Below are 26371 nucleotides of genomic sequence, written 5' to 3' on the forward strand. Positions count from 1 at the left end.
TCCTGCTTGAAGGCCTGTTCGCACTTATTATGTAAAATTTATTGATAACCGTTAAATAATCTGATCGTACGTACGTGATTCCAGTCATTATGACGATAGTGGCAGATGTTAAAATAAAAAAAAAATTACCAAAAATCGATAAGGGTGGGCCCAGAATAAAATGTAGTATTGAAAAATTCATAAATGGAGATATAACTGGCTGCGGTAATAAAAATTGTATCGGCGGCTCAAGGAGTGAGACGCCGACGGGACGCAGTACATGTGGAGCATGACAATAGTGTCTCTGTCTGAACGCGCCCGTTCATTTATGTGTAAATGCGGCGTCTAGTGTGAAACAGGCCTAAGCCACTTTGTTGTCATCCTTGCATTAAAAACCGGTTATAAAGAATACCATTAAGCATACCCCGGTGAAATGTATATGGAAATACGTACACATAAGAGTTGATGTGTGGGGTCCATAGGCTCACGCCAGGCGCTTCTCTCTGGCACCTTGTACTGAGACTTCTTTTTGTTGCCCCCGTCAGCAAACTTTACAAGCAGGGGTTCCTTAGCGCCCGCTATTGCGTTCCCATTGAACACCTGAAATTAAAAATAATCATGCAATTTGTTATTGTACGAGGGTGGGTCAATAATTCCTTAGAAAAAAGCATTAAAACAGTTTTTATTTTTGTATTTTTTTTTTATTTCTCAACATAATCTCCTTGGAGCTCAATACACTTGGTTAGACGTTTCTCAATTTTTTTTAAACCGTCAGAAAAATAAGTTTTCGGAAGGTCTTCAAAATAAGCATTTGTCCGATCGATGACTTCTTCATTTGAAAAAAAACGTTGTCCACTTAGCCATTTTTTTAAGTTTGGGAAAAGGAAAAAGTCACTGGGGGCTAAATCTGGCGAATACGGTGGGTGGTCGACCAATTCGAACTTCAATTCTTCAATTTTAGCCATTGATCGTAAACATGTGTGAACACGGGCATTGTCCTGATGAAAGAGAATTTTTTTCCTGTTTAAATGAGGCCGTTTTTCTTCAATTTTGTTTTTTAGCTGGTCCAATAAAGATGCATAATAATCCCCTGTTATTGTTTTTCCTTTTTCCAAATAGTCAACGAAAATAATTTCACGTGCATCCCAAAATACAGTAGCCATAACCTTACCAGCTGATTTTACGGTTTTCGCCTTCTTTGGACATGGTTTGCCTTCGCAATCCACTGCTTTGACTGTTCTTTCGTCTCGGGAGTATAGTGGTGTATCCATGTTTCATCTACAGTCACAAAGCGACGAAAAAATTCATCCGGATTGCGTTGCATGAGCGACAACAGGGCTTTAGAGGCCACCACCCTATTGCGTTTATTGTCGACTGTGAGCAAACGCGGCACCCATCTTGCAGAAATATTTTTCATGCCCAATTTGTCATGTAAAATAGAAATGACGCTACCTTTTGAGATCCCTGTAACCTCAATTATCTCACTCAACTTTAATCTTCGGTCACTTAACACCATATCGTGGATTTTATTGATCATTTCTGGTGTAGTCACCTCTACAGGACGTCCTGAGCGTGGTTCATCCTTTGTTGATGTACGACCACGTTTAAATTCATTTAACCAGTTATAAATAGTTGCAAGTGAAGGGGCAGATATGCCGTGAACTAAATCCAACTCATTTTTTATTTCCTTTGCTGTTAACCCTTTTATATTAAAATGTTTAATAACAGCTCTAAACTCAATTTTCTCCATTTTCCATTTTTCCATTTTCCACAAGAAAATTTTTTTTTGAAATGTACGAGAAACACACAACAACCCGACCAATCTGATTGAAACTTCGCAGCATACTGAATCGGTAGTGCCGCTGCATGAAAACAAACCGCTTACAGTACTAGTCGCGCCACCTGTCGGCTTTTCTAAGGACTTATTGACCCACCCTCGTATTATTTAAATGATAAGTAAATTCGTAAAAAATAAATATTACACACGAGACACTTTTGAAAGTAAGTACACCAGTGACCGAGTAAATTCTACATAACTGTTCAACATTCTGTAAATCAGATCGCTTATCTTAAGATAGTTGCTTTCGCCTTGAGTCACGAGTAAGTAATAAATAGTAATAAAATTAAGATGACAATACGCCAGCGTACGAGTAAGTACTTCAAATTTAGAAAGCTGATAATTAACATTATGTAAATAGAAAGAGACAGGGTCACCAACCTGAATGATCTGCTCGCACTTGTCCCTGGACTCCATGCGCGCGAAGCCTACGCCCTTGCTCTGGCCGTAGGGGTCCCGGAGGATGCGGGTGGAGACCACCTGCCCGAAGTTCTTCAGGAGGTTGTCCACGTCGTTCTCCTTGAAGTCGGGTGGCAGGTTCGCCATGTACAGGTTGGTGGGATCCTGCTCCTGCTGCTGCTTCGCCCACACACACAAACGCACGCACGCACCACCACGCCACACCACAACACAACAACATATGATACTACAAATGAATCAGAGCCAGACGCTCCTCTCTGGGACACCCAGCACTCAGCCTAACCGTTGGAGCTTTGATTTGTTGAACTTACAACTGAAATACCTACTAATATTTAAGACTTTCATAGTTATTTGTTACAGGTTTTTAGGTTATCACCGCTTATTTTTCATCTTTCTTTCTTCCACATTTGGGGCTCATTGCAGAGGCCATTCGCAAGAAATAATATATTGAAGTGTATGAATGCGAATGACATTCTGAGTGTACCGAAAAGGGGTCTGTTTATGTGAGAACAATAAGGCTATCGAAATACACTACAAACCTGACAATATAGGTAATGGGTACATCAGAACTGTATGCTTGATACTTAATAGGTATTTCAAAACTTACAACAGAATAACAGTGTTGAAATTAATTATATACGACACATGTTTCATTAAGATAGAAACTCTATCCTAATAATAATTGGTCAAATGAGCACTGAATCTTTATACAAAATTTGAAAACACCTGTGAGAAATATATAACCATTAGAAAGAATCTTTTGGGATTTGCGCCCATGTGCTTCGACAGCTAAGCTACGTGTGTCCTATCTAATTGTGACGAAATTAACGAGCAGTTCTCACAATTCTCGCTAAATTGCGTTAATGTTTTTAGCAATCGGCTTTTGTATTTTAATTCAAAGTGTTAATAATTTATTTTAATTAGTTTAGTTTAATTAGGTTAGTTAACCGATGGATTTCTTGAAATTACTGAGAATATACTCGCACTTGCTAATTATTTAATAAACAATTTTTTTATTCAACGAATAATTATTCACAAGATTTTAATAATTAATAGTTTGTTGATTTATTAATAATTAGTGTTTCCAAATTCGATTGACCGAGCATAATTAGGCCTGGCAATACTTAAACTTGAAAATTAAATTCAAAAAATCAAAGCTCCAACACACACAACTTCATAATAATATTATAATAACAACTCAAAACACAGTCCTAGCAAATAATGTCCTATTCTATAAACGCATAATGACTAGTATTCATCAAATAATATAAACTATACTGACTGGGTATCTAGTTGAAAATATTTAGAGGAAGACTTTTGAATATTTCATTAATAATTATTTACTAACTGTTTATACTAGTAGATTAAAAAAAAAAAATATAGCATTTTAAATCTAATTATAGTGTAATATAAAATTAGTAAACTGATTTATGTATTACACATTATTAAATATATTTAAATCAGTATTCCCTTTATACTTTTTTTTAAATTATTTAAAAAAAAAATTAGTAAGGTACATTTAACTATTTAATAAGTACATTATTATATTATTTACAAAAAAATTGTTTTAATAACGTCTAAAATGTTAATTGATACTTCAAGTATGTACACTACGAAACCGATTGCCTACTTCTTTTTAGGATATCATTCAGTAATATAAAAAAAACAGATAAAATTGAAAATATTACAGTTAAAACAGAATACTGAAAAGTTTGCAAGAGTCGCTTCTAAAGATTATGGTAGGTACACGAAAACAGTACTGAGAGAAGCGTAAAATGAGAGAGGGTTTGAAATTCTAACACCTAGAATTACAGCAAGAAGGGTTAATTCGAAACATTACCTACAGAATTAAAATAAATATTTTATCTACTTTAATATCGCACGGATAAACTATGTATTAAATTTATTTTGAATATTAACTATTGTATTCACTATATTTAAAAATCTGTTAAAAAAAAAACAATTACTAATACGTTTTGTTAATCTATACGGTTGGTAGTTCTGTAAAAAAAAAAATCTGGTGTATAATGTGTGCCAAGCATAGCATTACAGGTAGAGTAAAATGTTTTTAATATTACAATAATTTTTATAATATAAAAAAATATGATAGAATGATGATAGAAAAAAAGCTTATAGCGTTTTCTCCGCAAGGCCAAAGAGAGGAAGTCAAATTGGTCTCCCGTGTTAATATAATAATCAAGCAAAGCCTCAAATGCTATTAGCGACTCAATAATAATATTGTTGTATATAGTATAAATAAATTGAGGAATATGAATAGTGGTGTGAGCTCAAATTGCTTCCGTTACTGTTCCAAGCGCATAATTACTTTTTTTAAAGCGATCGATTGCTCAGATCATATCATTTTCATGTAACAGGATTGTCAAGATGGAGTCTACAAGCATGCTTCGCAGTTAATTTAATGTCATGGTCGGCGAGATTATAATCATCCATACGTAGCCAAATTATCATAAGCGTAAGTACCTAACTATATCGGGCATAAATAAAAACTTTTATATCGGTGTTTCCAATGTGTACACTTTTCAAGATACCATATTCTTTTTACAGACGGTCAAATTTCCAATCTTCTATTCATAACAAATAGATAGTATTTTTATTGCACAATGTGTCTTAGACAGTTGCAAAGATTACATATTCGTAAAGGGTTAACGACACATTCACTCAGTTTAAATAAATGTGTCATAATAATAATATCTATAGCAGATGGTGACACACTGCAGTTTTCACATGGTAACAGGCACCGTACATTTACGGAGCATAATAGGGAATTAAATGAGTAATGTCAAGTCTGTGTCAATTTATTCTGGCATAATATTTGACCCATTTAACTCAAAAATTTCACTTCAAACTTGGTTTGAGTATTATTTTGGTATAGAAACATTTGAATCTTTCTTATTTCTCCAAAGTGTGGCACTGGTTATCTTTATACAAATAACGGTTACTATTACAGACCAATAATTTTATACTATTTATAATATTGTATTGCATGTAAGTGGAATAATAAATCGATGATTTTTATTTTTAACAATAATTTCTCTTGATTACAATCAAGGTAAAATTAAAAATCGCATAATATGAAATCTTCACCACTTTTGATGTATACTATTTTGTTTTTCTTCTTTTTGAATTTTTTTCCTCACTTTAGGACAAACTATTGTATTATTGGTGAAGTTGTTCTGTACAATTAAATCGATCTAATAGTCATATTTCTATATTTCTATGACTTGACTTAAATGTCAAATCAAGCAATTTGACTCCATTAAATATTTATAGAGTAAAATTTATAATGCCATATGCAGATTTTTTTACAGACGTGTGGTTATAAGGCATGGGGTTATTCCAGTAAAATCCCCATAAGGTATCTCTACACTGACTATTTTTTTTTCTATGATGCCACTGCAAGTCATTTGAATATTTTTTTTCTGCTTTATTACAATACACTCGATATAGTCGCCGCGCCGTTTTCTATAATAATTTGGTTGCACACGGACAGAATAATACTTAATTCACATTCGAGTCAAATCACAATGGAAAATAATTTGAAGTTCTCTGAAAAATTTTACATTAAAGGAAAACCTGTTTGAAGTTGCGATAAACAGAAATTCTGCCATTAATTATTAACTGATACCGTTTCGATGTGACAGTTCTATTCCAATAAAAGCGATAACACAATCAAACCAGGCATGACTAAATAACATTTTTAAAACAACGCTAATACGACGACATTAATTTATCATTAATGAGTGTCAACAGAATGACCTTATCAACTCGAAAAATACAGTTTTATAGAAATATATTTCCTAAGCATTTAAGCAAAAGATAATAAGTGACAATTCAACTTTTTCATGAAAACAGTTCTATTCCAACTAAGTAACACAATTTTTTTGGATCTCGTGGATGGCTAAATGTACAAACGACTTCATAATCAGTAAATTCCAGATTCGAGACACTCTTGATTATATAGCCTACAGAGAAGATGACAACCTGGAAAAACTCGTGATATTGGGTCAGGTCTAAGGTTGGAGAGGGCGAAGAAGAACTCTCTCCAGATGTATAGACTAAATCAAGAGTGCCAAAGGCTTCACATTGACAAATGCTCTGAATGCCGAGATAGATGGAGCAAAGCCACGGAGAATGCTCAGACGACCAAGTCATTCGAGTCACAATCCTCAATCATGAGGTCACAACGATGAAAAGATTTTGCGTAAAATGATGATAGTATCAATAGATGTATCGTTAGTTTTGTTTATATCGTTGAATATATTAGAGTATTAACTAAGTTCGCATTTGCTACCATAAGAAAATAGTTGAAAAATATAGTATTGCAAACATGAAAATCAAAAATACTGTGACCGCACTGACAATTGAACATGGAGCCTCTGGATGACAACCTAGTGCCTTTTGCATTTGACTATTAGGGCCGCCGTTGAATTCATTGGATCAAACAACAGTCAGAGAAGGCTGCTCTGCCGACTAGAATAAGTATTAATATTAGAATACTATGGATTAAAAAAAACCGTTCTAAAAGAACAGTTACGTCTGCATTATCAAAACTATGCTATAGTTTACGGAATTATTCGATTTATTCAGAGAACGGAATTATAAAACATAGTGATTTTGACTCAAACTAAAAAAAAGTCACTGCCCAAAACGTATAAGCTAGGTAAATCGTAACTTTCAAAATGGATGGATAGTAAAAGTATGTATGTAGTAGATATCATAATATACGTGATGTTCATTTAAGGTATCTTACAGTACTGTAATCCCAACTCTGCACAGCACACTACTTTGGTTGTTAAAGACATTTCTTTTCGTAAGGACAGGCTCCAACTAGCTACATCTTCCGATGGTGAAGAGAACTATTATTTACCAAGGGGTTAATAATATAGATATAGTAAATAGTACTTATAGAAAATATAGATATGAAAATGTTATGTGATGTGTCAGGTGAATTGTATTCGATGAAATGGAGCGAAGCAGATATATATATTATATATTATTAGGAATCATATTTTAAGCATTCAATCCCAATATATATGCCATTATATTTATATGACAAAACCAGTCAAAATGTTCTAGAAGTTTGGTTATAAATTGGTTGCGCCTTACACGGCTATTTCTTGTATTCTCAGATAATAGATTATCACCTTGCTTTCTTCTTCTCAAGAAAGAGTAAGACAACAGCACCCACAGTGATAACCTAACCAGAAAGTATATTAATCTTTCATTTCTTTATCAATTCATGTGAAGGCAATGAAGTTAAGTATAAAACTCCTTAAAATAATTGTTTAGACCTTTATAGTTCTTAATTCAAAATATTAAGGGAAGAAGTACTGTATAAAAGTCAAAAACTGTATAAGAGTCAATTAATGATCACATAAAATTGTGTTATTTTAAAGTTATTCAATCTGAAATTGAGAATACCGTCATATTTCATTTCATAAGATATCTGTTAATATTTTAATGTTTTAAAATACTACACATTATTTTCCATCCCTGATCTGTTGATGAATTGAAACACTAAATTCAATTAATGAACTGGAGAGATCGTACTTTGAGATAATATAATTTTGAATTATTGTAAATGAATAATATATAACATTACGAATAGTTATACATTTCAATTGTAGACAACACATTTTTTTTTATTGAACAGTGTATGGTGAACATCAAAATAAATGTATAATGCGCACGTTGACGAAATAATAATTAAAACAAAATGTTATAACAATGGATATCTTATAAAATGAAATATGACTTTATTTATAATCAATTTAAGAATGAAGACATTTAAAAAAATTATTTTATGTAGTCATTAAATGTATGAGATTCGGCACTACTACCCTTAAGATAGGTTAAATTTAATTTCACTGTAAATTGTTGACACGTTATTATTTATAATAATATAGTGACAGTTTCTTAGATGGTCACAGAAGTCTAACGTGATCAAAAGAGAAAAAATATGTTGATTTTTCAATTATTTCTGCTTTAGTCCATACAAATAAAGCTATCAAAAGGAAAGGAAGATATGACAGGAGATCATTCATAGCGATAGTTTTTTTATTATTGTTAGGACACATACATGCATTTCAGAGAGTGGGTGATGCATTTCTTTCGATGTGTACAGGAATACTCGTTGATTAATCAAACAAATAATTCTTTTAATAAAATTGTATTGGGAGATTTTGAGATTATTAAATTAGTATATTTCGGATATCTAAACCATATGTTACATGTTACTATGTATAAACATAAAACATCAACATGACAATGGGCTAATATTTGCAACATACTGATTACACGTATGTACAATGTTACCTCAACGATGATAGGTAATAGTAGTATTTATAAAAAATGAATTTAAAAGACGAACAGAACATTAAAGATATTATTTATGAATGATATTAATTTTATTATCTTGTTGTCTTAGCAGCCCTATTCCAGCAGACAAGTTAACATGAAATTTAGCATCTGTATATGCACAATATTGCCACAGTAATAAACACTTTCGGTGATAAATTTCGTGTTAACAGTAAATCTGCTAGAATAGGGCCACACAACTTAATTCAATTAATATAATATTCTAACTTGAAACATAGTTCCTAATTTTAATCATCACAAAGTCAAACAACGTTAAATTTGACTATAATATATGACAATTTTAGACAGTTCTTATAGGTTTATCATCTTCTAGAATCAGTGTGGATATTGATTATTCGTAACAATACGAGACAAACAAACATTGCAAAATTTAAACAAACATTCAGTTTAACAGTGTTGCCAACTGTATTATAACATTATAGTATTTCACTATAATTGTGTTCCCGTGTTAAATGTACGAAAGGTAAATATATCATAACTTTATGCCAATACTAATTCTAAAAAAATGTACTTTATTATATTATTTCTAAAAATAATTGTAGATACTATTTAACATAAAAAAAGATGGCAGCACTGATTCAGTGGGTATGTAATACGTTAATTTGTTACGAATTAAAAAAATTAGGATCAGCGACAGGAAGCCATAGAGAGAATAAGAGAGAGAAGAATAATGACACGGAGAGAGAGATAGATAGCTCTGTATGTGTGTATATGTGTGTGGTGATGAGTATGTGACGGTGGCGTGTGAGTGTGGTTTAGTAAATATTACTTGCATGCACAACGTACACTGTTGGGTCTACGCAGCAACCAGATACCCACTTTAGCCATCTGCGCTTGCACGCCGTTGGCCTGAAGACCCTTGACGGCCTCCTCCGCCGACCCCACGCTCTCAAAGTCTACAAAGCCGTAGCCTGCAACAGCGTAAATGTCAAATTGTTAACACAAAAGATGCTGAAGAAAAACCTTCTTCTATGTAGATGGAGTATGTGGTGGAGCTGTAAAAAAAGGTTACTAAAACTAATTACTAAAGTATCTAAAACTCATTTCGGACGGCAGGTTCATTTGAGGCGAGTTTCATTCACAAATTCAGTGTTGTGTTCTGAGATTATATATGTGTAGAGTTTGAGATGGAGAATTCTCAGAGATTATCATTTTTCAAGATATTTTAATTTCAAGATTTTCGTTTCTAGCAAAATTTCAAGCATGGAACAAGATCGATTGAAAACGAGGCAAGTTTTAGTAAGCCGATTGCATTGACTGGCAAAGTAGTGTGATGAACTGACTGTTACGAAAAAATAGAACTATGACCAATTCTCACCGATTGTGGCACTCGCCTTAGCTTAAATTTCAGTGCCAATAATTTCGTAGCATTGCTGTCTATAAACACTCCATCTGAGTATTTTACTATATCTATGAAAAATTGTTGCTAGTGAATTTGAGAAATATTCACCACATATGTATATTTAATACATCACCAATATTCCAATAGGTATATTTTTTTAAAAACCTTGTATGGCTCAAATTATGATCAAAAAGCTTCTGTCCAGTAAAGACATCAGCGTAAAACTATGAATGCAAACGGTCCGGTTCTATATTTTTACCATACTATTAGTACAGAAACAGAAAGAAAAATGTACACCACATTTTTATTCACAATATCCACTGCAATATTCAGAGATAATTGACCTTACAATATTGATGTTGTTTCACGGACATTGAAAAATCTTACTTCGAAAGCCACCTACAAATATAGCTAGCCGCATACTTGAGCAGTACACTTGTACAATTTTTTTGCACAAGTGACATAATAATGTTTCAATTTCTCTACTGTATAGTTGCACAGGTATAACTGAATGTGCGTAGCAGACTTATGCAAATCTGAATAAGTCAAGAAGTCTGAATAGGCTCAAGCGTAAACTGACACCGTTCATGTATAATATATACACAGTGTGGAGGCAATAAAATTTCGTGAATATACACTTAATAGCTGGCTTAACCACAAAGGAGAGAATCTGTGAAGTAATTAAAACTGAATAGATCTACCGACAAATCAATAGAATAAAATATTATATTAAGCAATTTATACATGAGAATCTCACTAATCTGGCACTATATAAAACCTGATGTTGCCGAATTACTGAAATATACATTTATAATATAAAAAATCAGCAATGGTAGAGGCGGGAGGGCATAACCGTGAAAAGAGTATTATCACAAGTCGCGAGACACATTCACTCACTTCGCACCTCGCCGGACTCTGACTCAGACAGTACCAGATTTCTGGACGTGCCGAACCTCTAAAGTGGTAGATTAGTGAGATTCTGCTGTAAAATGAGATTCAACTGAGTAAATGGCAACTCAGTAACTGAGGAGCTGAAAATTGAAGGACTACAAATAAAAAATAGTGTTCACATCAGCACATTCCTAATTATGCATAAAACAGGATTGTAATATCGTCATTAATTTTCTACAAACACGTATCTCAAAAAAACACAACTTTTCAGCAGAGGCAAATAACAACTTTATTCTCTCAGTTTTTAATTCAGAAATAAATTTTCTTCTATGAAATATCCATTTAGTACACCAAGTTACACATAATATTTTTATGAAAAAAATGTTATGTTTCTTCAATCTATCGTACTACACTTTCGACCGATCAGTCATATTGTCAAAGATACGAGAATGCATTTCAACTTTACCGTGAATCATTCTACAATATTACTGCAGTAAACACGTATCTTGACTTCCGAGAAAGAACTTCAGTATAATCATCTGTCGCAGTAAAGTATTCTGTGTATCTCAAGATACGAGTTTATAATATAAAGTCTTTTACTGTGATACAATTTTTTTGTCATTGCTTAAAAATCTATTATGTTATAAAGTATGTTTTGAGATACATGTAAGTGGAATATATGCATATTAAAATTCTGAATTCATTACATCAAACCACTCAAAACTGACAAAAATTGAGATATGTGTTTGTGGTAAATTAACGACGATATATAATTATTTTGTATGAAGAGTTACAAGCATTTTATTTGAAATATTGGATAACATTGTACGAATCGTATATAAAATATTGGTGAATGTATAATGCATGGCATGTACCACTTCAAACACTATAATCATAAAGAAACAACTACATTATTTAAGGATATTTTCTTATTTACAGAATGTTGGAGGTATACTTTTTAATTGTATAAGTTAAGTTTCTCTACTTAGCTAGAAGGGCAGTTTGTGTTCCTTCAATCAACAGCTGCTCAATTGTATAGATCTAGTTTCATATTATTCATTGCGAGAAATTTCTAGTAAACAATATAACAAGCAAAATGAAACAATTTACTTACACTAATTCAAGATTAAACAATGACAATATTATGTAACGTTTAAAAATATCACATATAAAATTTGTTAATTGCAGTGACCTTTTATCTCCGTGAATAAACTTTGAGGCAAATAAATCATTTGAATTTATTCAGCTTAATCTGATAGAAGTTATATATTATGTAAATCTTACGGCCAAATGCAGAGATGTAAACGTTTACTTAGTCTTAACGAAAACATTCTAATAATAATAAACATGTCGCATGTTTTTCTCAGTTCCACGAAGTCGCAACATGAGGTTATTTAATAAGTATGACTAAGTATGCATTTGGCCCTTAGTGTGTATTGAGAATACAATTAGAGAAGGCTTTCCCAATCTAAAAGTTAAGTAAGTATTGAAAACCGTCACACCACCAAATATATATTTACCCTTGCATTTATTCGTGTTTTTGTCGAGGATCGCCTTCGTAGAAATGATCGTGCCGTATCTGAGAAAAAGAAAGAAACATGTTAAATGAAAAAATATTGTATGATGATAAAACAGCAGACTTGAGAATGTAACATTCTTTATTGAAAAAAATATATTTGTACCGAATAGGACTTGAACTGATAATCACACCTCAGTTGCATATAGTTAGGAAATTTCGACGTGATTAATGATTGCATCCACAAGCAGTAAAGTACCCACCTAGATTGGAATGTTTGTGAGTTTAAGTCCAGTTTGCTAAAAAGATTTTTCTAGTATTGTGGAGGCTGCAAGAAGAGGCCTTCATCCAATAGTGGATTAAAAGAGGGTGAGATGATGAAATGTAAATAGTCAGTGATGAAATTCTTGCATGATTACACCGATCAATGTTTATATGAAGAGTATCACAATGGTCGAGAGAAAGGTTTTGCCAGAAGATCTAGATACAGTTGTCGGAGTATAATGTCCTCACAGAGGTAGAGGTCTCAGATAATAACAATTGTTATGTAATTATAATCGTTGATAATTACTTCAAAAGTCAAATATTGGAACTGCCGACATAAATAAACAAATGAACGTTATCCAGTGATAAAGAAAACCAATATTACGTGTGTGTTGCATTTAAATGTCATTTTGTGTTTTTCATTTACAATATTGCCGAATGGGACGATTTGGTGTTGCCATTCGGACGCTAGGACATTTGGGCGATTGCTAACCGGATGTTCATTTTTATCAGTTTAACACAATAAAATTATTATATGTATTCCATCACTAAGTGTCCTACTAAAAATTACAACAATTATTATTCTAATATACTTCGGCAATATTGGCTAGATTTTCTTCAATTCTACTTTGCTTCAGAATGTGAATATCGAATACCTACAATACCAAACAATATTTTTCTAATCTGTCGGGATATTTTTAGTTATATGGTAACACTGAAATGTCAAAAAATGTCTACCTGTCATTGCATCAACTTTATTTATAGGCTTAGTGAGCTCATTTAGTGAGCTCACGACTTATAATTCTCCTGCTACCACTTTTCAACGCTTTTTGTATTATTAACATGTTAACACACTTTACACGAACTTGCAGCACGCACAAATAACGAACGTCAAATGATTGCAGGATAATTGGAGCGAAGAGGAAAGGGCTAGGGAGGATTGTAGTTCTCGAAACGGCCACGCTTCCCGTTATACTTGCCGCAGTCTAGTTAGAACCGCTTTACAAGGGGATGAAAGATAAATCATAATAAACGATTTATGTGCGGGGGAAGATCTCCCCAAGCGTATTTATTTCACGAATATTTTAACAGTAAGCAAAAATACCATACAAATTAAACTTAATTGCAGACAGGAGGTTCAGAGTTTAATTTAATACTTCCCCTCACCTTGCACAACAAAAAAAAAATCGCTTGGATCGGCTAAATTTTTGAAACAATACGTTTTATATAAATTATAAGGAACATCTCGCGGCGGACTGACTCACTTGTGTACTTTTCAGTTGACTGTGAGAATGGCACGAAATTTAAATTTATAAAATTAAAGGAACATGCTTAGATCAAGTGAAATTCCCAATCACAATAATACATCAGTTTACGAATCTCACCGTTGTACTATTACGATGGTGACACCGCTGACAGGAAAATGACTCATTCTTTGTTTATAAATTTCTTACTACTTTAGACAATTTGTTCATTGCTACAATCGAAGCTGGTACTATCGAATGGACTGCGGGAATTTTAAAGCCCGTGGCTCGCAGCTGACACGATGCAACGTGGCATGTGGGGACTATACATACAGTAGGTATGAAAAATGAAGTCAACAGTGAGTAGTTACTACTTGTGGCTGAGTCTAGGCACGCTCTAAATGTCATTATTAAATAATTTATAATATATAATAGCCTTAAATAAATAAATGTAATTGAATTTAATAATTCTAAAATAAAATACATCCAATATTTTCTAGAAGGTAGAAAAATGTGACCTCTACACTGTATGTTTTTGGGTCATTAATATATTTTATTATTTATTTTTAATGTTATCTTTTTTTGTTATTACATATGTTTTTGTTAACAAAGCAAATCTTAATCTCTTGTTTCTCAATATTATGATATCTGTCATTAATGTTTACACTGTGCAATAATTATAATTGTTTAAAGAAATCATATTTTTTAAATAATATAAAACTCAGTGTTGGATTCTTATCAATTCGAGTAGGTACATATAAGAATTTATCTTCTTTGTATTAGAAGTAACAATCAAAGCATGTCTTATCTATGCAACACTTATTTCTGAAGTTTGGACTATACCTATTCATACAAATTAATGAACTTAATGTCTAAATCTGTAGTGCTAATTAAATAGTACATAATGAGGGTATACTGACAGAATGCATTATTTCAGTTTTTGCTGTTTTTCTGTTTTAAATGCCAAAATGTACACAATTTTACGCTCTACGTCCTGATAAAACGTACAAAGGCATAGGATATAATGGTGAGAAAATAGAAACATTATTAAATCATATTGATATTTTTTTATTCTGATAGAAAGCATGATAATGACCTAATGCGTTCTGCGTATACAAAATACAGGACTTGTAACATGTCGTATATTGTGTTTGCCATAAAGGTTAGTCTTTATAATGTAGAAAAAATGTTTTTAAATCATAAAAAAATCTACGTGGGAGAACGCTTTGAAAAAAAAATTAAAGTCCTTTTTGCGATTATCTCAGAACTTGTTTTAGTGAGTTAATGCTTTCTGTCAGTATACCCTCGATTAATATATATTAAAATAGCATACAAATACCTAGAATTTTCTCATAATCACTTCGGAATTGGAATAACTAATCGCTTCCCTCGTATTTTTACCTTCAGTTCATGAATATAATATGCGTTGTATAAAAGCAGACGCCACTTCCACAAAAATTCGAATTTGTAAGCTGAATGCAGAACTATTCTAACTCACATTTGAAATATTTCAGAAGGGAGTTCTTTGAAACAACATACTTAAAAGAAATTAGTATGAATAAAAAAGTGTGTACAATTCCGTCGTATCGCCCAAAATATACCAAACCTATTATGGTTTGGTTCAAGCAGGGTTTAATTGATTTTTAAAAACTAACTAATACATACCATCTGTAAATTGTAGTATTAGTTCAATAAAAACAAATACGTATGACTAACAAAGTTTAATGTGGGCTATTTATGGCAGATCCTAACAGCCTACCTGCATGCTTCGCTACTGCAACGTACTATTGGGTCTAATGACAGTAATGTGACAGAAATGAAACAATCACATTAACACCCAGACTTTGAGAATAAAGTGCGTTACGCATATGAGATCCGCTGTATCTTGCCGTGTAGGTACCTATGTGGTTTCTAATATAATATCTTGCAATTTGGAAGTGAATATAAAATGAAATTAAATAAAATGGTCTTATTAATAGGGATAAAATTATTAAGTGTCTCACTGGTGGCACATGCTGACGAGGTCCTTGTCGGTGGTGGTCTGCGTGAGCCCCCGGATGTAGAGGTTGGTGCGGGAAAGCTGCTCCGGGGGCACCCCCGCCCCCGCATTATTGTTGCTGAGCGAGGTGCTCAGAGTGCCCGACTGGGAGCCCGTGGCCGATGACGACGAAGACGTGGTATTACTGGGGGAGGCTGCAGTGGGGACACGGGCGCCCGACGAGTACTGGAACACAGAAATTCAAATCGGTTAACACAAGTGTGCAAATATTAAATGCCCAATTTTATGGTGATTACTCGGAGATTTTCATATGTCAAAATACTGATAGGTACCTACTGAATATTTATGAATCACCCAGTTTACAGATTGTCAACAATAAAAAAAGTAGCAATAGTACAATTTTATTATTTGACACCAGAGAACACAAAAATAAATTATGTAGATTGCATTATGGGTGAGGCTGTAACAAGGTTTATATCGCGAGTGTGGTAAAAACAAACTAAAAAAAATATATAATATTATATAAAAGGTTTGCACATTTATGAAACGCGCATTTCATATTGGTAATATTTGAGGACACGCCTAGTATTTCTCGCGTTTTATGGTCATACAGTAATAAACCGAACCCGGTTTCAAAACCTTGGTCCTTGGTTCCTGGCTGGTTTTCAGATTTCTATCTTATGTTTCTGATCTGTGTTTAAGAATAGTCTATCAACTCAACTGAAAGTCGGGCAGCTCTACACCTCTTCAGCCGGCATAATATTGGGATACTCCAAAAAAATGTGATTGGCTTCCTGCAATACGTCGCAAACCCATTCAAACTCTGCCTACTTGTTCTAATCTAATAGAATACTTACATAATTCGGAAACATACATGCCTGCATCTATTGGATACGTATTCAGCCACCTGCACCATACACTAATAGAACTTATAGCACTTTTCAAATAGCGTTAATATTGGCCAGGGCTTCGAACCGTTATTTTAATTCGTTCCGGTTCAAGTAAAAAAAAATATATATCGGTTCTGTTCCGAAAAAATAACGGTTTTTCCGGTTTAGCTCAGTGATTAATTTTTAAATGTTTTTATTTGTATTAAAAATTTATTTTCTACCATAATTTAGAACATTTTACGGTACTTGTATGATAGCCCGGCGTCACGTTCCGAAACCAATGGTTTTTTTTAAATTATTAATAACCATGTCCTTGCTTTTTCGTACAAGGTGGTTGTCAGTAATTTTGAACAATCACAAACACCCAGGTTTTGAGAAAATCTTATAAATATATTGTGTCCTCACCGGGATCGAACCCAAAGCTCCCGGATGGAAGGCCAGTGCGTTACGTACTGCACCACGAGAGCCGCCCTAAACCAATGGTTAATATGTTGCACCGCACGGCCGTAGATATATATATATTTTTTTAATATACCATAAATTATGAGAATTATGTCGAGATATTGTGTCAAGACAACTGAAGTGGGGAATAAGACCATGTTATCGCGCGTGTTTGAACATGTACCTGATAATTTTTTCCGGTTCGGTTCCGGTTTTCATTCCGACAAAATAACGGTTTTTCCGGTTTTCGGTTCAGTTCCGGTTCGAAGCCCTGAATTGGCAACCGTATTTTGTGATTTGAATCAAGGTACCAATAATAGGTAGGTACTTATCTTGATTCCTACACGACGTCTGTATCTCTCCAAATTTTAGGCCTAACGTACCTACATGTTTCCGAATTATGTATGTTAGGAACATTCTTAAATCTTGTGAATTATTCATTAAATAGTTTGGTAATACTATTTCGTATCCGGCTGTGAACGTCGTAAACGTAAAATTTGTAATGTTCGCTGGTTTAAAGGGATGAATTCGAATTACCTGTGTGTGCGTGTTGTGGTGCATAGGGGGGCCGACCTGGTGTGGCGTCTGCGTGTGGTGGTAGTGCGCGGGTGCGGGAGCCTGCTGGACGGGCAGCTGCTGCGGCAGTAGGGGCAACCCCGGCTGGGGGGGCACTTGCTGCTGGTGCTGGGGGGGAGGGGGGTACCTGGGAGAACAATCAAAGCACACAATTATTACATTGTTTCCCATTGCAGGATCATCATTGTGGGATGGATTCTTCGTATTATCTTGTTGGACAGATTCGCAAATCTGGACACGATACTCAGCAGAGTTGTTCGGCCCTTAGATGCTCTGGATGTGGCGCATGCCTAAATAATTACTCCGAGACAATTAAATCAAAATTGATAAGCAATAAGGGTGTTTACAGGATACCGATTCTAAACCGGCCCACGATGGCCGCGCGGCTTAAGCGTCGGCCTATAGCGTCGTGGGTCCCAGGTCCGAATCCTGAGTCTGGCAAGTACACATATTGTTTTTCAATTTGTGCATGCGTCAGAGTATGGACCTAATAGGTTGAGCAAGTGGCTGACATCCATTTCTCGTAAAACAAAATCTGTTAATACAAACCTCCACTCTGTGGAGGCCCATATGATCATATTACGATCGGATATGGTTGAAAGAAAAAGAATACCTATATTACAAAAAGGATGATTTTGGAGGTAGTGGAAAAGGTATCACTTTAATATACTTAGGTACATCATATATATTTTTTTAATTATTAATAACCATTTCCTTGCTTTTTCGTACAAGGTGGTTATTAGTAATTTTGAACAATCACAAACACCCATGCTTTGAGAAAAACACATAAATATTGTGTCCTCACCGGGATCGAACCCAGAACTCTCGGGTGGAAGGCCAGCGCTTTACGCACTGCACCACGAGAGCCGTCTGTCACTTTAATATTGAAATTTTGTATGCAATGCGTCAGAGGTCAGAATCGCTATCCTAAGGTGTTTTAATCTGGACGCTTACGGTTCATAGATTATATGGATGTCCTAATGATTCGAAAGCATTCATAATAATATGTTACAAGCAATGACATTATTAATGGACAACTCACTCAGTACAGTAGCTAGTAAGTAAATTCGTGCATAGCGACATTCGCACAAGTATGGGTAGACGTCACTTGCCAAATTTCGCAATTTCCATTATGCGATATCACGCATCGGGAATTTATAGCAATATAACCTTTATTGTAATGGCGTTAGAACAGTGTTTCTAGTGTCAATGTTCATTTGAGCGAACTATATTGATATTAAAATATGAATTATGCCATTCGGCAGACCCGACAAAACGCATCAGGAATTTATAGCAATATCACCTTTATTGTAATGGCGTTAGAACATATTATGCCATTCGGCAGACCCGACAAAAAAGCGAGTGTCATTTTTTTCCAGATGCTTCGTCTATATAAATGTCATTGGTTACAAGTAGCATCGATAAAACCCAAAATTAATTAGCATATTATTATGTTTAACAGAATGCACGATCTAAATATAGGTACATCGCAATGTCACTTGAATCTCGGTTATAAGAAAAAAAAATCAGTCAAGGAAAAAAACGAAATTGTCTCATTTAAAAATCATGTTAATGTCATCGACAAATAAAAGAATTGTGAATGGTGTATTTCTGAGAAATGTTTTTCGAATAATCCAGTTTACTGTTCGGGTCCATAAATAAATTAGTTATTGATTAGCAACGATATCTCATCAAGAAGTTATCTCCTACAATAATTTGTATTATATCTACATGAATATAACAAATATTTGGTACATACCACGTTAAGGGCAGAAGTGCCGTACAATGATCGAAAAATTGATTTATTGAATGGACCTTGAGATGATGATAATTAATAATATAATAAATTATCGTAATATAAATATTTTTTGTAATTTCTCCAAAGATATGAGTAAATTATAAACTCAAATAGAAAGGTTTACCGATTATATATTTTAATTTATTATAATCAGTAGCGCGTTTAGTGGCCGACGCGCCAACTGATTTTGAGCCCCCCCTGCGATTCAAAATAACAATATCGTGTCCATAAAATCTACTGTAAAATATGAAAGTAAGTAAATATAATATTTGCAATTTCTGCCCTAATTTGCTGCTTATTAGCAACGCTTGATCAGCCTACTCTCATAGTCGAGAGTTTATTCTCTAAAATCTAATCGCTAACTTTATGATTGGTTTGATCTGTTTGGAGGCCCTCATTAAAATTTTTGACGAATCGGTCGCGTTAATTGTGTTAAAGAAAATCGCTGCTGATTATAATGTTTAGTCAACTTTAAATTAAATGTTCAATCAGCTGGTTGACAAAGAAATAATTTTGAAAAAGGCCTATAACCGTGGCTCTCTTTATTAATGGAATAACCCTACACTGCATGACATTTTCTTTTTTAACGAAAAAAATATATGTTATAATAAAAACCATGGGAAAAATATTAAAAAAAAAATATTAACTTTTTGTTTTTTTTTATTCAAATAAACAATATGATGCAAATTGGCATCTGCATGCAATAAGGTGAAGTACATTTTTTTATTTTTTAAAGATATGAAAATTTTTCAAACAGTTTTTATTTTGTCTTCTTGTCATTCAATGCTCGTTTTCTGAAATTCATTCTGGTAAAGAAATTAGAAATTGAGAACCAAATCATTACTGAAGTACACGCAAAAAGCAGTACGTTAATGCATGATGATGCCAAATGGCATCACAAACATTTTTCGAATTATTTATATATATTTGATATTCAGCATTAAAATGATAATATAATCATAAAGTACATACCTGAGTGTCTCACGAAATATGTTTTTTATGTTCTTGAATGGACTTTTTTTGGCTAAAAAGCATATTTGAAACAGGTTAATTTCAGGTTTAACCGTTTTCACTTCCGTCAGAGTTTATTTGAAGTTTTGTAATAATTTGGAGACATCTGCTAATTAACTGTACTACTAATTACTTAGTATATTTACTAATGAAACATAGTAAAACATTTCAAAAACGAATTCGTAGATGGGGTTAGTAATATTTGCATTAAAATATCATGATGCCAAATGGCATCACTATGCAGTGTAGGGATAATATGGCTTTATTCTCAATTTTAGAACGGGTGCATGGTGTAAAAATATTTTATGGGTTAAGTATGACAAATAACTTTCCCACAAAATTCAGGCGTAGACCCCTTACTCATTCAAAATTCTTCACTGTCGACCTTTATACGGGACTCTTACCCTTAGTGGAGGTATGTACAGTTTATTGTAGAATATTTTAATAAAGATTCAAAGCGTCCTGCAGCCTAAAGTTCAATAAATATCACATACTCGTATTTTATTTATATCTTCTTCCGACCATGTCCGATCCTAATAAGATCATAATATGGGCCTCCACAGAGTGGAGGTTTGTATTAACAGATTTTGTTTTTACGAGAAATGGATGTCTGCCACTTACTTAAACTATTAGGTCCATACTAGGAAAACAATATGTGTACTTGCCAGACCCAGGATTCGAACCTGGGACCCACTTTATATCTGCTTTGTAAAAAAAAACAGTTTAGTGACAAGTTTTATCAAAGATCTAAATGACGAAAATGATAGAATATGCATACGAGCATCAACATTATTCTAACCCCGATTATAACTACTCGTTAGTAGGTAATTTAATCCCGAGTCAAAATGTTGATCCTGGGATTAGATTCCCTAGTCGTAAGTGTGCAGAAGAAAAAGATGATGGTTACCTAAGTGGGGGCGGGCCCGGTCCCCATGAAGGGCGGTAGGGCGTCGCGGCGCTGGCCATGCTGCCCCGCTTGCCGCCGCCTGCGTGGCCCGAGTGGCCCACGTGGGGGATGTTATTGTTCAGGTGTGTGTGCGCGTGCTGGTTGTGAGGATGCGGATGCGAGTTGTTGGAGGCGGGCGGGGTGCTGGCGCTGCCGGGGGGCCCACCCGCCGCTCCACCCGCCGCAAACCGCGCCCCGCTGCCTACGTTGCCCTGGAAATAAAGAAAAAATAAAAATTATTATCACTGTTGTATCACAAAATGTTTTTTTCGATTAGGTGGTACATGTTCAAACACGCGCGTTAACATGATCTTACTCCCTACTTCAGTTATCGTTTGTCAATTTATGGCTACGGCCGTGTGTTGTAGCTTAACCACTGGGAAATGCCAATAGAAATGGCGTATTTCAAAAAAAGACTACCTTATTCTTAGGTCAATAAATATTATTCATTATTTGTAGGATGTTTTATCACATTTGAATGGTCAAAGACATAGCTTATAATCAGTATCTTCTAATTATCTTTCAATGTGTTAATTGTGCCAGTTTCTTGAATAATAAAATGCCTAATTCTTCTCAAATTTGGGATCACAGAGATTTTAAATATAATTTTTTATCGTAAATATTCCACTATAAATAATGTTAACATTAATTTTACTAATGGTTTTATAAATCCGTTTAAAAATTAAAAAATCTAAAAAATCTAAGCACCACTGCACATGGATGTATGAAATATGACTATATTCTAAAACATTAGATCGAGAGGTTTAAAAAAAACTATTTTATGTAATAAAAATACTTGATGCAGTCATCAAATGTTTAAAATAAATATCTATAAAGGATAATAAGGCTTCAAAATTAGATAAATATATTATCTACAACGTTTAAGGAATGTCCAGGCTTATGCTCTGAAAATACCATAAAATCTCCATTTTGACCTACGTGGCGCATGTGGGCCCTTAAACAATATTGAACCTATTGTCGCAAGACGATTATAATGCTGAATCATTTCAGGTTATCGAACGTAATAAATACGCCGCATATCAAATGTACTCAGTATCAAGTGAAGTAAAAGTAAACACACGTCATGCTAAAAAATGAACTAACTCTAACTAGAAATAAAATTATCGATTCGGCGGTGCTAAACGAACAGATTGAAATTGATACATGGAAGGTGGTAATTCAGTGGTGAAGGTTGGAGGTAGGCTGTTAAGATCCGACATAAATTGTGCACAATAAATTTTGTCAGTCATACGTTTTCGTTTTTATTGAACCAAGACTATAATTTACAGAATATGGTGTTGGCCAGTTTTTAAAAATCAATTGAATCCTGCCTAAACCAAACCATACTAGTTTTAGTATGCTATAGGCCAAGGATGGCAAATATGATTTGATCGGCGTGCCAAAATAAGCTGATATTTTTTTTTTAATCCGTGGCGCGTGGCATTCCTTTTAGGTGTAGGCACATGCTATTATAATCTCTAAAGTCATATTTATTGAATATTAAAAAAAAAACAATTAGGTACATTGGTAACTATATTGCTTATTAGATATATAAAAAAAATGATACACATAAAATGAAAGAAAATAAGGAAATATAAAAACATTTAATAACACACTAATTTTTGTTTGAGGTTTTTTTATTTCATGTTATTTGCGAGACTTTTTATATCAGGCTGATAATAATATTATGTCGTTGATTTCAAATTAATACATGCTGCTGAATGGTCCTTTGTCAACCTATTTCTAGTCTTTGAATGTAGATAGATACATGATTCAATGTAGAAAAAATACTTTCACATGAGTACGTGGAAGAACGAGATTGCTAGTTTTTTAATAGATATAAAATTATCAGGCATGCTTTACCATGTTTTTAATATCATTATATCGAATACTAAAAAATGAAAGGAATTTAGCGTGTCACGTATTTGCCATTGCTGCTATAGGCGATCCGACAAAATAGTGCACACTTTTACTTCATACTTATTTCTTTTCGTTGAATTAAGAATAGGTACATAATAACATTACACATGATGTTGGTTGTTTTTTTTTTAATTAATTCAGCCCTGTCCAAACCAAACCATAATAGATAAAAATCTATTATAGCTTAGTTTTCGCAGGGTTTAATTGAAATTTAAAAACTAACCAACACCATCTGTAAATTGTAATCTTAGTTCAACGAAAACAAATACGTATGACTGATAAAGTTTAGTGTGCAATATTTATGTAGGATCTACCTCCACCCTTAACCACTGGGTGTTATCAACACATACGTACACAATGTTATTATATAATTATTATTAATTGGAGGGAAACTTAGGTTTACGCGTTCTGTTAAATAATTATTAACGTTTTGGGCTCGTTACAGAGGGTATTTTCAAAAGATCGTGTGGTACAGTATAATTAACAAATTCAATTTAATCAGATTCTAGTTGTGCTGTGTACGCAGCCAGCAGCCTTCTACATTATTATATTTTCTTAAAGCTTCCCACAGTGTAAAATGTTGAAAACGTATGCTCTGTTTTATAAACAATGGCACTGTTCTACCAACAGACAACAGTCTGCGCCTCAGGTCTTTGTCTGAGGATCCTTTGTCTACCGGTTCGCACATAGTCTCGTACTGGAGATGACTCATAAATCATGATTCACATTATTAATACAATAAACACAGAATTTTGTATCCTCAGCATAGTGATACAGATAAGCGAATAATCGTGATACTGATATCATACTGATAAGCATCACAATTATTTACAATATTAATTCTTTCAATTTTCTTAATAAATTCATATCGTATCTAGAGGAATCGTGGTTATCTCCAGATAAAAACAATTAATATCCGATTACAGCCGGTTTTCAGTATTTATATCAGAAAATCTATGCACTTAATGTCATATAATCCAGCCTACTTGATAATTAATAAAATCCAGTTATTCCGAAAAACAACCTGTCATGATAATCACGTAGTATTTCTACCAATTAATTTATAATATGTTCCAATTCAGTGCACATCAGATCTGATCAAAATCGCATACGCTTTTTATTATTTTAATTGGCTTCACAATCCAGCGTGGATCTTGACTGCTTCACGAAGAGGTTGTATCACTGTCGAAGACTCCATACTAGGCGACTAAACCTACATTCTTAAGAAAAATATTTTTTAATTGCTTGACAAATTTATATACCCTACTTAATCACTTGATTATTTCATATTCTATAAAAATGATTTAATTTGCCAACGACAGATGTCGTATATAATGTAGGAATATAGTAGTATACAGATTACAAAACAATCTGCAAAGATTTAAAAAAATATATACCACAGCGCGCCCAACGCCGGGCCATCTGTCTTGACGTGAATAAAAGTCGGATTATGTGGGAAAGAATTGTGGTTTTTTTCGTATGGACTTTACGTCACGTTACTTCAGTCAGTCTATCGAATTGTATGAAATAAGGTAGGCTCATATCGCAGAGCATAAAACCAACGCGCAGAAGAATGTCGTCATGACTGCACTTTGTCAAAAATAATTGATAATTAAATAATTTAAAAAATATATTTCTATGGCGTTTAATCGCATATTAATAGATATATATTGTTTTTAAAAATAAAAAGAAATTTTATCTAATATTTTTTGATGTGTATAAATGTTTTGAAAAACACGTAATTTAAACTCATCGCCTAATTTTATGTCGTCAGTGGGTTTTTGAAGTTTCATTGAATTAGTGTGTCATCAGTAGTGTGTACCTACCTATTCATTCGAGTAATATCGTATTATCTTCTTATTTCTCTTAAGTATACCTGACAAGTGTGCTATTTTTCTTAGATCTCCACAGCTTACCTCTTTCCAAAGGTCACCCTTCGCCACTGGGTTGTAATAACAGATTTTTGTTTCACGAAGTATGGATATTAGCCATCTGCTCAACATAATATTAGGTCAATGATCTGAGTAAAAAAAAACAATATTTGAATTTTCCAGACACAGGATTCGATCCTGAGAATCCGCGACTTACACATAAAAATATTTCGACATCCAGTAAACGCAATAATATATATAATATAAACATACAGTTCAGCAAGAAAATGTTTGAATCTGTGAATGACATTCTCTTAGGTATGCTTACATACTGTAATCCAGGGTTGGCGAACCTTTTTACATACGCGTGATTAACCAGGTTCCCGGTACCAGGTAACCAGGTACCAGGTAACCAGTCAGGTTAACCTAACAAATAATCCAGTTTATCGGCTATTTTCAAAATGCGTTTTCCGCTGCCTCCGGTATAACCGAACAGTACCAAAATAGTTTCTTTTTTTAAACGATGTTCTAGATACCACACACAGAACATATCACACATAATTACAGCTTTATCACTTTTTTTCAATTACGCCATACGTTTCGGTCCACTAATTTTAAAAATGTTTGCCAGAATTACTACTACTAGATCCACAAAGTTTTTGTTTCTTGTTTCGTCCAGTCATTTTTGTGGGTAGACATGAAGTTGTTTGTTAATGTATTAATTAGTTTGGTTCTTTACACACAAATTGACATCAGAAATTCTCCGATCAGATAATGCATTCTCTCGCGCATGCAGTGGTCTCAAGCACTGTAAAAATAGAGGTTTACGGACAGGTATCCCCGCCGCCCGATGAGGTTAGTGCGATAATATTATATGTGACGCATAAACCCGACCGACCTGTGCAATTATATTTACATTAAACGTAATGCTCATTCTTGCAGTGTTTGTCTGCTATTTTTTATAGAATGCGATCTGTCATTTATAGGTATTTTTCTCTTCAAACGCGTGCCTTATGCCGGGTCCACA

General features: G+C 33.7%; 2 protein-coding genes across 12 annotated transcripts in view; one reads left to right on the forward strand and one right to left on the reverse strand.

Annotated features, from left to right (window-relative positions):
- Positions 1 to 26371, forward strand: part of LOC147073988 (uncharacterized) — an 895029-nt gene that overhangs the window by 13428 nt on the left and 855230 nt on the right. The window lies entirely within an intron of this gene.
- Positions 1 to 26371, reverse strand: part of shep (RNA binding motif single stranded interacting protein alan shepard) — a 226130-nt gene that overhangs the window by 3800 nt on the left and 195959 nt on the right. For 4 of the 11 annotated variants that reach the window (XM_085944281.1, XM_085944280.1, XM_085944285.1 and 1 more), the window contains exons 3-9: positions 21515 to 21765; positions 17760 to 17925; positions 15896 to 16116; positions 12389 to 12447; positions 9455 to 9546; positions 2198 to 2389; positions 433 to 579 (exon numbers count right to left, since the gene is read on the reverse strand). In XM_085944281.1, the coding sequence (XP_085800407.1) occupies positions 433 to 579; positions 2198 to 2389; positions 9455 to 9546; positions 12389 to 12447; positions 15896 to 16116; positions 17760 to 17925; positions 21515 to 21765 (1128 nt within the window). Of the gene's footprint in view, positions 1 to 432; positions 580 to 2197; positions 2393 to 9421; positions 9547 to 12388; positions 12448 to 15895; positions 16117 to 17759; positions 17926 to 21514; positions 21766 to 26371 lie in introns of all 11 variants that reach the window. The other 7 variants (XM_085944278.1, XM_085944276.1, XM_085944282.1 and 4 more) reach the window with 3 other exon arrangements.

Source organism: Rhyacophila brunnea, unplaced genomic scaffold (genome assembly GCF_057557595.1).
Source record: "Rhyacophila brunnea isolate RB1 unplaced genomic scaffold, BYU_Rbru_1.0 scaffold_17, whole genome shotgun sequence".
NCBI classification, from domain to species: Eukaryota; Metazoa; Arthropoda; class Insecta; order Trichoptera; family Rhyacophilidae; genus Rhyacophila; species Rhyacophila brunnea.